The 12,264-nt window shown below is 42.6% G+C and overlaps 1 protein-coding gene across 1 annotated transcript; it reads right to left on the reverse strand.

Moving 5' to 3' along the window:
- Positions 1 to 1,581: 1,581 nt before the first annotated feature.
- Positions 1,582 to 11,384, reverse strand: LOC114033441 (palmitoyltransferase ZDHHC22-like). The gene is made up of 2 exons (XM_027848939.1): positions 10,820 to 11,384; positions 1,582 to 1,847 (listed from the first exon to the last, which is right to left on the reverse strand). Exons 1-2 carry the CDS (start codon positions 11,382 to 11,384, stop codon positions 1,582 to 1,584), a joined length of 831 nt encoding a protein of 276 aa, XP_027704740.1.
- Between the last annotated feature and the right edge of the window lie 880 nt (positions 11,385 to 12,264).

Here is a 12,264-nt window from a genome sequence, read left to right on the forward strand (position 1 = left end):
ATGATGTGGTTGAACTATACAACCTCTAAGAACCCTTCCAGCTCTGGATTCTTATTTGCATATGATCCTTTGTACATGTACTGTAAAATTTCTTTGATAAGTCTCCCTCTCTAACAATAAACTCTCATTCATCAAACACTCTTTTGGTTTTAATCTCAAGCCCTTTCATTCCTGAACCCAACACACTGCAGTTCATGCTGCTGACCCAACACACACAGTCACTAAATACTCTTACTCACCTTTCTAAGTTATCTTCACTTCTCCTTTTTATCTTTCTAACTACTGTCCTTGTCTTCCTGGCTGCCAACCAAGTAAGAAGAGCTGGAAAGGAGCCAGGTGGATGAGGAGCAATTGGCTTTAAAATCAAGCTGATCACTAGACTCTGAGCTGTGGTGAGCAGCAGAGACAGGGTAGGGTGGGGTGGGCAGGACAGCTGGCAGATTGGAAAGTAAAAATACAAGGCCATCTGCTGTCACCTTGTTGTGTTATTATGAAAAGGAATAACTGAATCAGTCCTTCCTCCTTTTTTGTTCTCATACCTTGGAGGAGAGAGAGCATGGAAGGACTATCCCGCTCTGGACTAGGAATCAGGAGATCTGGGTTCTAGTACCAGTTAGCCACTGACTAATGGTATGGGAAATCTCTGGGACTCTATTTCCTACAAAATGAAGGAGTTGGATTACATGGTCTCTAAGATCCTTTCCCAAATTAATATTGTAGAGGCAATGTGGGGTAGTATAAAAGGGCTGGGTTCGAAGTCAAGAAAAATCTGGGGTCAAATCCCACCATCTTTACCATGTAACCATGCAAAGTCACTTAAGTTTGTTTAGCCTCAATTTCCCTATCTGTGAAATTGGGATAATAAAACCTGTAGTACCTACCTCATAGTGTTGCTGTGAGGTTCAATTGAGATAAATAGATGCAAAGTGTTTTACAAACTTTAACTCACTAAATTAATGTCAGTTATTATTATTCTAAAATTCTCTTAGTCTCTCCTGTAGTTGGCAGGATAGGGGCTAGCAACTGCTTTGCTACCTCTCATATATTTTATTTCTGAACATTTCTCATTGCCTCTAAGGTCATTCTGAGATTTGCACCAGCCTCAGCAATCCATCATTCCTCAATCTTACCCTCATCAGGGTATTGGAGGAGAACTACACAGAGGGGAGGATTCCTAACTAATCATGACATCATATATAATTGTTATGAGTGGAGACATAAGGATTGGGAAATTGGGGGTTAGGAGAGAAAAGAGGATCTAAGAGAAAGTTCTGAGAGCAGTAGGAGTCAGTCCTAAGGGAATTCATGGTCATCTCATCAGTTTGTTTTCCTAGTGACATGAATTTCAGAATTCTGGGCTATTGGATTTCCTCTCTACTGAGTGGCAGTTGGTCCTCTATTTAATACTGTCTATTTACTTGATTGTAGGTTGATATGCTGAGAGTTGACTTGACCTTTCCCTACTGCTGAGTATTCTAGTGGATCATGAGTAGAAATGAGAAAATGTGCTTGTGTTCAGGCAGGGATAGAGATAAAGAAAAGAAAGGGTGTGAGAGAGACAAGCCAGGTAGGGTGGGACTGTTATTTGCCCTTATGTTGAGGGTATTCACTTCCCACATTGAGCATAGGGATCAGAAGGCCCAGGAGCCATCTCTTTCCGAAGACCTCCTGCAGATTCTTCCTCCAGGGTCGGGCACGAACCACCATCCCCTTCCGCACCTGGTGTCGGGTCTGTCCCCTGAGCACCAACAGAAGTTGATGGCAGCAGAAGCCAGCACAAGCCAATCCAATCCCAAACCAGAGGTATAGCATGAGGATGACAAACATTTCAGAACCAAGGACAGCTCCTGGTAGGGGGTGGGGAGCAGTAAGGAGGAGCAGGAAAAAAAAAGGAGAGAGAACATTTTATGCATCCAGACCACGTACAGAAACATTACCCATTCATGCATTTCCACCAGGAGATTAATGAGACTGAAGCTACATTTTGAAGCAATTGCAGACAGAGCTGCAGCAAGGGGAGAAAAGAAATGAACTAACTGCCCTAACTTTTTTTTTTTCTGTGCTGCTGCTGTTTATCAGGGTCACAGGAAGGGAGGGCCAGGAGATGAAAGTGAGAGAGAATAGAAAGAGTGGTTTATAAAGGTAAGAGATCCATTATGCTTTTCATTTAGGGAACATGAAAAAGAACACTTGGTATTTCTATGGAGTTGTATCATTACTTCCCTCCTTTCTATTTCTCAGCTGGGAACAAGAAGAAGGAAATTTTTATATCAGGGCAGAGGAACAAGATGATGGCATTAAAGGACAAAACAGGAAACCTACCACTAGATGGTTGTCAATTTATAAGGTAGAGGAGTTAACTGGGACAGAATAATGACTCTAGACTGTGATCTAGTGGAAAGAGAAATAGTTTCAGACCCAGAAGATCTGGTTTCAAATCCTACCTCTACTATTTACTAGCTTAAACAAATCACTTCATCTCTTTGGCTCTCAGTTTCCTCATTTTGTCAAACAAGGTGGTTTGGTCAAGGGCATCTTTAAGGCTTTTCAGTTCTACAAACAGAATTGTGACACAATTGCCAAGAATAAGTCACAGGATTGGATCTAAGAATACTCACCTTAGGAGTGATTAAAAGTCATTAAAGAAATGACAGCAGAGTGAACAGAGCACTCATCTTAGACTCTTCAGGCTGAATGACTCCCAAAGCTATCTAGTATATCTTCCTGCCTATAAATAAGACCATACTTAAACTGACCCAGATAGGTCATTGTCTACTGTACCCCATTCTTCAGTTTTTCTATGAATGAGTAGTCTAAACTTTTCTGTGTCAGCTTCCCACAACTAGGAAGTTCTTCCTTAGCTCTAACCTCAATATATTTTTCTGTATCCCAATTAACTCATGAAATGAGAAACTTCCTGAAGATGTGAACCTTCAGGAACTGGTCAAGGTCTACATTTAACTCAAACTAAAGAAGTTTGGGCCAAGCCAACCTCAACTGAAACTGTCTCATGTGAGCATGTTTTATCAGCTTAGCTGTTCTTTGAGCTTAAGAGGGACATCAAAGCATTTTCAAACAACTCAGGTTGAAAGGGAAACTAACCAGTTTTTAGCTCTAGTTCTACTTTCAATTCTCCCTAATCATGGTCACACATCTATTTTACAGCTGTGAAAAGCATGTTTGAAGGAAATGAAGTACAGTGGCTTAAGTTAAATTCCAAAGCCCCAAACATAATTTTCTCTACTCTTCCCTGCTCTTCTGGGATCTAATGGGCCATTTAGGTATACCTATGCCCTTTGAATTACTGTCTATCCTTTAAGGCCCAATGTGGATGGAGTATTAATTTGGAGTCAGAAGACCTTTGTTCAAATCTAGTCTCTACCATTCATTGTTTGTGTGACTCTTAAGTAACTTAACCTCCCTAGGCCTTCATTTTGTCCTCTGTTAACATGATCAGCTTGACTAGATGATTTCAAAAGTCCCTATATTCTTTTTTTTTTTTTTTGGCTAGGCAATGGGGTTAAGTGACTCGCCCAGGGTCACACAGCTAGTAAGTGATATGTGTCTGAGGCCGAATTTGAACTCAGGTCCTCCTGAATCCAGGGCCGGTGCTCTATCCACTGCGCCACCTAGCTGCCCCGCCCTATATTCTTAATAAAAAAATCTACATCCCTAATTTTTCCTTATCCCTCCATTGGTAATGACCTTTCCCCCTTTAGATTTTATACACATTGTATTTGTAGCTTTCACTTATTATCTTTCATTTATTATTTAGTATTATAGTTATTTCGAATGTGTCATGCCCTGCTACTGAACCATACATTTCCTACTTCATAAGAGTTGGGAACATATCCTGTCTGAATTTTGCATCTCTATCAGTGCCTTAAAACAATTCTGTCCACTGTAGATATTTAATAAAAGTTTCTTGAATTGAGTTGCTCTAAGTCCATCCAAATAGTTAATGTGATGGCCATAAGAATAGAGTCCATGAGCTGTCCTTTATTTCCTTCTTTCTCCCTATGAGATAATACTATCTCCTGAAATGATTTTAAGGTGACAGCCATCAGGAGCTTTAGAATCTATTCTTGGCTTTGAATTCCAAATTCCATTCTATTTATTCCAGTTATGTCCCTTTTCCCTCTCCTTGCCAGTTGACATGTTCCCTAGCCCCATAGACTTCAGTTCACTCATTACTTTAGGTCTTGCCTAGATCTTGCCTTTTTAAATCTAGGTAAAGCCTGTTGAGAGGAGTGTTATCTGGCCAGGCAAGGAAGAAGCAGGAGTGGGTTAGGACTTCCTCATTAGCATTTTTATCTCACTCAAATTCCCAGGGGTATTGGTGACTGTCTTTTAGTGCAAAGTCAGAGATAAATAAATAAGTCCAGATGCCCAGGAGGCTGAGACTTCAGTCCAGCTGGTATTTCAAAGAATCACCTTCTGCCGGCATGGGATAGGAAGGGGAGAAAGGACCAGGATAATTTTGGTTTTTTTAAGCCAACCCTTTGACCCATTTCTTCTGCTGTCAGTTCCGGTTATTATTGGTTGTCCACAGGCCAAGAAAGGAGCAAGTGCCTTAAGGATCCCCCACCACATCATTTCAGTCAGGGCTCAAGGAAGGTGGACTGGAAAGAGTTGCCCTTATGAGGTGGGAAAGATGGGGAGGGGAAATGTCTCAGCAATTAGAGTAGACCCACATACATAGTCTGACTTTGTCTTTTCTTGCTGTTCAGTGAGAGATCCAGGGACAAGCCATGACAAGACAGAGCTGTTTACCACAGCATTTCATCTAGGGATACAGCCTAGTGATAATTCAAGCATAGAATAGAGAGAATGTTATTGTCTCTGCCCCTAGGATGCAGTGTCTACAAATTGGGGCCTGTTTTCTTTCTAGGTATTTGAACTGTCTAAACCCATTGTCTCTGCTCCTTCTAATGTTTAATTATAACACTGGAGATTTCATAGAAATGTAAAATCTTAAGAGTTAGACATTTGAATTCAATTACCCGGCCAATGCAGATTTTTCCTCTAATAATCCTTGGCAGTGGATACTCATCCAGATCTGGCTTACACCTTTCCAGTGACAGGAAGCTCATTACCTCCCAAATAGTCTGTTTCATTTTGGACTGCTTTAAATGTTAGAAAGTTCTCTGGCACCTTTCTTCTGAAGAGCTCTAGGCACTCTATCTTATTTATCATAGCTTGCCAGGAGAAGGCCAGGTTATTTCATTCCCATTCTAAAGAAATGAGAAATCTGAGGTTGAAAGAGATGAAGTAAACTTGCCCTCTCAGTCACACAGCAAATTAATGGAAGGACTTTAAGCTCCTTAGGATCACAGATTTAGAGTTCTACTAGTTTCACCTCTTTATTTTGTAGAGGAGGAAACCAAAACAGATAGGGGTCAGTTAAATTGCCCAAGAGCATGCCCGTTGAGAGTGGCAGAGTCAAGATTCAAACCCAGGTCCTCTCATTCCAAATCTAATGCTCTCTCTACTGTGCAAAGCTGTGGAAATGTTGACTGAGATTTTGATTTTTATGTCTAACAAGATGGCATACCCACTCAGCAAAGCTGCTTCTCTGGTTTTTACAAAGGGACAATAACCAGGAGCCACTTTTGGTGCAGAAGAATCCTCTCCTTTCCTAGGACACATGTCACTTGCAATTTTATTGGCTGCAGATTATGTGCATCTGAAATACCAGATCATAAGGCCAGAGGCAGTATTATGTATTTTAAACAACTTGAACTGTCTGGATTTTCTAGACTTTCTCAGAGGCTGGGGGTAGGTGGGTGGGAATGGCTGTGGCTTCAAATCTTTGGACTGGAAGATACTGGAGGAGAAAGAAATGACTGAAGGGACAGGAAGGAGGTGATAATGGACAACCTGAGTAGAAGTTATGTGCCTCAGTGAGTTGGGCAGGGGGTATGGGTGTGGAAGGTAGGAAGACAACTTTAGGAAGGTCTAGAAAGAGATAAAGGAGTGGTAGCAAGAGAGGGAGGGAAGGATGAGGTACTAAGCATCAGAAATTGCTCCCTCAGGTTGTACCTATATAACCTTTTGGATATTTAACCATTTAACCTCTTGAACAATTTCTTTATTTATAAAATAGATATTATAATTTTATAAAGAAAATAGAGACAATAATAAAGCAGCTAAGTGGAGCAACGGATAGAGCACCAGGCCTGGAGCCAGGAAGACCCAAATTCAAATCCCGCCACAGAAACTTACTAGCTTTGTGATCCTAGGCAAGTCACTTAACCCTATTTGCCTCAGTTTCCTCACCTGTAAAATGAGCTGGAGAAGGAAATGGCAAACAACCCTGGTATCTTTGCCAAGAAACCCCCAAATGAGGCCACGAAGAGTCTGACATGTCTGAGATGACTGAACAGGAACAAAATTATCTATCCCCTAATAATGTTGTGACTAAAGTGCTTTGTTAACTATAAAGTGTCATACAGATGTTCTTAGGATAAGAGAAGGAGCAAAAAGACAAAAAGCTTTTGTCCATTCTCCATGGAGTGGAGTCAGGGAATTGGGCAGACAATAGGCTCATTCCTAATTCATCTATAAGTGAAAGAGCTTTGTGTTGATCACCAGGTCACTTTCTAGGTGTCCACAACTATGCATAGAGTTCTTCTATCAATTTAAAATAAAAGGCTCCTTTTTATCCCCCTTCTCCTCCCTGTCTGAGTAAATTTTCAATGGACTTCAGGCTACACTCTGGAGAGATTCCCAGACTTGTTCTTATCATTAATAGAGACATTTCAGGACTCTTTCTTTATAATAGTCTATTTTAAATTATTAAACTACTTTGGAAAGAAAGTTTAATAGCAGCTCCATGGCTTTGTGTACTCCATCTCATCCCATCTGCCCCAGGTCATACCCTCCACAGAACTCACTTTCACTCCCACCCCACCCCTGACCTACCTATTTTGTTAGCAGCCACACTGTATCAGATCACTAATACAATGATACTTCGCTTGAAACCCTTTTGCTTCTGCTTCAGAAACCTTAAGGCTCTGAGTTCTAGAACTAACCTAGTACTGGCTAAAAGGCACCAGACTTGGAGTCAAAACACTTTTCCTCGAATCCTACTTCTGACACTTATTAGCTTCATGAGTATGGGCAAATCATTTAAACTCCCTTAGTCTCAATTTCCTCATTTGTAAGGTGGGGATGATATCTTTATAAATGACTTCACAGCACAGCACTGAGAAAAGTGTTTTGTAGATCAGCGTGCTACATAATGAGTTATTACTGTTATCCTAATACTTGTTCATCAACTATCTCTTGGTGCACTAAAAATTTCTTTGATTCAGCTAAATGTCTGCTAACCAAGATTAGTGATTCTCTATGTAGTTACTAGCAAGGAACAAATGGGTCTTTGTCCCATGATTCTGACATCTGCAGGGGTGTACTTTCTTCTGGAGTTGATATGCTATCCCTCCACTCCTGTCACCAGCAATATGGGGTGCAACCATCACCAGCCAATACCCCGAGGGTCCTGTCACTGTGGTGCCTTTCTCTTGGTGTTACCAAGACAAGGGTAGCCCCACAGGAACATAATTACACTCTCTTGGAGATGGGTCACCCTCTGTACCCTCGTGAAATTATATTCTGTACCAACACTCCTCCACTCCCAGCCACCAACTCTACCGAATTTGCTGCAATGAAATTATGCTCTGGTAATTCCATCACCTGGGAAGATCTACGCTTCAGAAAGCTGTATCAACATACTGTGACAGTGGATAGAGCACCGGCCCTAAAATCAGGAGGACCTGAGTTCAAATACAGCCTCAGACCAAACACTTGATACTTACTAGCTGTGTGACCTTGGGCAAGTCACTTAACCCCAATTGCCTAAAAATAAAAAATATAAAAATAAAAAAGCATACTATGACCAAAATGATACCTTGTGAGGAGCAGAGTGGTTTTAAAATTTTCCATTTGTGTCCACACACCCCCTACCCCTCAATCTAGCTCCTCCCCACATGATCGTCATTCCAAGAAGTAAGTGGGGCCCAAAAGCCATTCTCTGTCTTCCTTTGATTTATTCTTATAGAAGGGAGGGAGAGGGATGGAATGGGGGTAATGGAATGGAGTTTGTTACCAATCTCCCTTGCAGAATCAACTAAAGAAGTATGTATGAATATATTTCAAGCTCTACCTTATAGGCGGTATTTCTAGAGATAAAATTAGTTGAATACTATGCATAGGGAAGCCTAAGGATAGAGGGCTGGCTCTGCTCTCCTATACCTCTGGATTCACCGGTAGTCATCAGTATGTATGCTGCAGGAGCTACCAGGCATATGATTCAGTGGAGCTAAATTCTTTCATGGTGACAAAGACTTCCTTTCTTCCTCTTAATCTGCTTTCATATCTAAAATGCATATGTCCTTATCCCTTTCACTCAGCCCAGATTGAGGTGGTGAGAAGTGAGAATTTAGGATTGGATAGACCTTTTCCAGTGAGCTCTTTAGAAAAGGAGGCTGTTTCCCTGAAGTTTTTAGCTCTTTCTTGCCATAAACAGGTTACAGATTTGAAAGTTTTGTGTTAGAAAGGGCCTTAGAGGTGGATTGTCTAGCCCAGGAGTTCTTAACCTTTCTTGTGACACATACTCCTCAGGTAATCTGGTGAAGCCTATGGTCCTCTTCTCAGAATAATGTTTCTAAATGTATAAAATAAAATACGGGATTACATAAATGCATAAAAAAGGATTACAAAGAAAACCAAGAATTATATGGAAAAATAAAGATGTCACTTTTTCCATCCAAATTCATGGGCTCCCTGAAATCTGTCTGTCTGAAATCTAGTCCAGTGCTCTTATAAATGAGGAAACTGGTGTCCAAAGAGAGAAAGAGACTTGCCTTAGGTCACATAGACAATAAGGGGCATTCTCACTTTCCAGGGGAGCTCTCACTGTTTTTCAATTTGAGCCCATAGCTTTCTCCCTCTCCCACTCTTAAGGTGGGGAGAAGTACCCACATTCAGATAAGGTCAGAGGTCAGTGATAGTAAAAAGAAACAATGCAGGGACTGAATTCCAAGACTAGGCAAAAGTTATAGAAGTTGCCACCACAAGTCATATCCCACTTAGGTTAGTTACAGTGGTCACTTGGGCAGTATTACACAGGGTGTTCCAAAAGCCTTAGGGGAGTTCTAAACTGCTCAAGCTTAAAACTGCACTAAGACTTTTGGGACACCCTGAATCTGTTCTCTAAAATGCTGCTACCATCCAATCAAGTCCAGTCTAGAAGAGCACCAGATGGTGATGGGGGAGTGAAACTGGGGAAGATTTGGGAAATAAGAATCTGCACTGGGGTTTTTCCCACAGAGGGTAGTGGAAAGGCAGCTAGATGTAAGGGTCAGAGGACCTGGGTTCAAATCCCAGCTCTTCTACTTAATACCTAGGTGATCTTAAACAAGTTACTTAATCTCTCTTACCCATAGTTTCTTCCTCTAAAAAAGGGGGGGGGGAGTGTTGCATTTAGTGCAACCCCAGGCAGAGAGCTCTGAGATTAGATACAGTTTTAAATCTATGAGTCTATGATTTAGCCTTTGCTAGGCAATCTCTTTTTCACTGATATTTTCCTAGAATCTGGGGGCAGGCAGGTTCATGAACCTTTTTATTTTATAGGTCTGTGTGTGGGAATGAAAAGCAGATTGTATGGTATAGTGGATAGAGCACTGGACATGAAGTCAAGAAGTCCAGAGTTCAAATCCAGCCTCTGACATTTTACTTGTTATGTGACCATGAGTAATGTCTCTAAATGTCTCTAAGCTAAAAAACTAAGTCACAGACAGGTCAAAATCTGTGATCTGCATCAATGAAGAGAAATCACACGTGGGCAAAATTACAACTCCTGACATATTAACGATATTATACTTTAAGGATCTGAGGTTACATCAATATGGGTGTCTCCTCTGCCAGCATGAATCACAATCCCTCTCTTCCCTTGGAAATAGTCTTCATGAGGTATTGTGGCCAAAAATTCATCCCCCTGTGGCCATCCTGGTCATGAGACTCTTCCAAATTAAGCAGATTAGTCCTCAGACAATAGGTATATCATCCATCATTGGGTGTGGACTCAAGTCTTCCCAGGTTGAGTAAAAAGGGAACTTAATGGACAGTGTGAAGGGATCCAGTTGACTCAAATGGTTACAAAGCTCTGAGAAAACAAAAAATCCTAGCAAGTAGTTATTCATGATTGCTAGGTAGAGCATTCATATAGCACCTAAAGTTTGCAGAATATGTTATCAATATCACATCAACCCTGGGAGGTGGGTGCTATTATCCCTATTTCACAGACAAGGAAACTGAAGGAAACAACAATTAAGTGATCTGCTAAAGGTCACACAGCTAGTTTGAGGCCACTTGGGTCTTCCTACTTCATGTCCAGCATTCTATCCACTGGACCACCTACTAATAACATATTTATATGGCATCTTATGCTTACAAAATATTTTCTTCACAATAGCCCTGTAAGACAGGAAGTGCAAGCATTATTATTCCCATTTTTCAAGTGAGGAAACTGAGGCACAAAGGTTCAGAGAATCTAAGTGACTTGTCCAAGATCACATAGCCAGTGAAAAAGAGGCAAGAAGAGACTGGAAAGAGAAAGTAAAGATAATAATTCTAATTCCAGTTCTGTGTCACTTTGGACATGTCATTTCGTTTTGTACATCTCTAAAATGAGAGGGCTTGACTTGATGGTCCCTCAATTACCTTACAGCTCTGAGATTCTATGATGATGATGTTGATAATCATTTTGGTGGTGGTAGCTGTGACCTTGAGACTGGTCACTGTTATCAGGCTGACTTACCTGAGAAAAACTGGCTAATGGAGTGAGGCAGGAGTGTGAGGAAGGCCAAAGGGTGGGCAAAGGAGATGGAGAGTACTGCAGAGATATAGGCCACTCCAGCCACCATGGAGTAGAGACAAGCCAAGGATGTATAGAGGCAAAACATGATGAAGTTTCGCATGTTTCTGCTCCCGATGCAGTTTCCTGTGAAGAAACAGTGATGGTCGTGTCTCAGGGTCACCCTAGCACAGAGCCTGCAAAAGTGGGTGCTCTGCGAGGAGGATGAGGCCTTCCTGCCTGCCTCTGGCCACTCAGAAGGGGTGCCCACTCCTTTAGCCCTTGCATTCCTTCGGGTGCCCAGATCTTCAGGTGAGTTCTGAATCACCAAGATGTAGTTGCCCAGAGCATTGGCAGAAAGGAAGAGGAAGAGAGCTCCATGCAGCAGAGCCGGAGAGAAGAGAGGGGTGATTGTGGGGTCCTTGAACATGTTGGGGAGGAAGAGGAAGAGCTGCAGGATGAAGGTCACCAGGGAGATGCACAAGAAGTAGACTGGGGCAACCACATTGAGCAACCTGAGAATGAGCATCCTAGATTACATTCCTGCAGAGTAGAGGGAGAGGAGAGAAATGTCACTGCCTTAAAGGGAGACAGACTGGCTTCTCCCGAAGGAGAAATACCTTCCACCTTCCCTTTCTTCCTCACTTCCCCCCCCCACTTACCCCACCCCCCCCCTACCCCCCCCCCAACACACACACTTTCGCTTTGCATCTTTGCATCTCCTTTCCCCACTCCCAACCTGGCCAATAAGCCCCCAAACACCCTACCCAGGATCTTCCGTTCCACACCACACGGGTCTTTACCACTGCCCTCCCTCCTCAGTAAGTGACCTGGACTCCTTGATCTTCGAAATCTTCCTCAGCTCCTCGCTTGACTGGGAGACAAGCAGTCTGGGAACCTAGTCCCTGATCTCTCCTGTGGCCAGCTGCCTCTCTACCTTCCTGGATACCAGTGCCCCCCCTTTTCCACACATACTGATGCCCGTGTCATACACAGACAGCTGGATGTCTACACGTGGGGGGTTGGGGGGCGGGGCGGAGAAAGAAAGAGGCGAATGAGGGGTGAGTTTAGAGAGCTAGAGACACAGGGCTGGCTTTCTAATCCTCCTCAACAGAAATCCAAACCAGGTCTTCTGTTTTTATCTCTTCAAGTCATGGATCTGAAGCTGACCTACACCACTGCCCCAGGAGCAGTAACCTCAGGAGGAGGGGGCGGTGGCAGGCAGCGAGAGCAGGGATTGTAAAGGGGGGAGGGAGGGAACAGAAGAAAACGTACCAATTCCCCGCCTGAAAGTCCTGCTTCAAAGCTCCCCTATAGGCAATGTGCTGGGACTTCCCGGGCAGTCACAGAGCTCTTTGGAGGGTGTGTGTGTGTGTGTGTGTGTGTGTGTGTGTGTGTGTGTGTGTGTG

Source organism: Vombatus ursinus, unplaced genomic scaffold (assembly GCF_900497805.2).
Source record: "Vombatus ursinus unplaced genomic scaffold, bare-nosed wombat genome assembly UNPS02007187.1, whole genome shotgun sequence".
Lineage (NCBI taxonomy): Eukaryota > Metazoa > Chordata > Mammalia > Diprotodontia > Vombatidae > Vombatus > Vombatus ursinus.

What these genes read in the sequence shown, in the direction of transcription:
- LOC114033441 (XM_027848939.1), bottom strand. Translation starts at nt 11,384, where the DNA reads ATGCTCATTCTCAGGTTGCTCAATGTGGTTGCCCCAGTCTACTTCTTG. An exon ending in CATTAGCCAGTTTTTCTCAG is followed by an intron (nt 1,848 to 10,819) that starts GTAAGTCAGCCT and finishes ACCCCCTACCAG; the next exon opens with GAGCTGTCCTTGGTTCTGAA.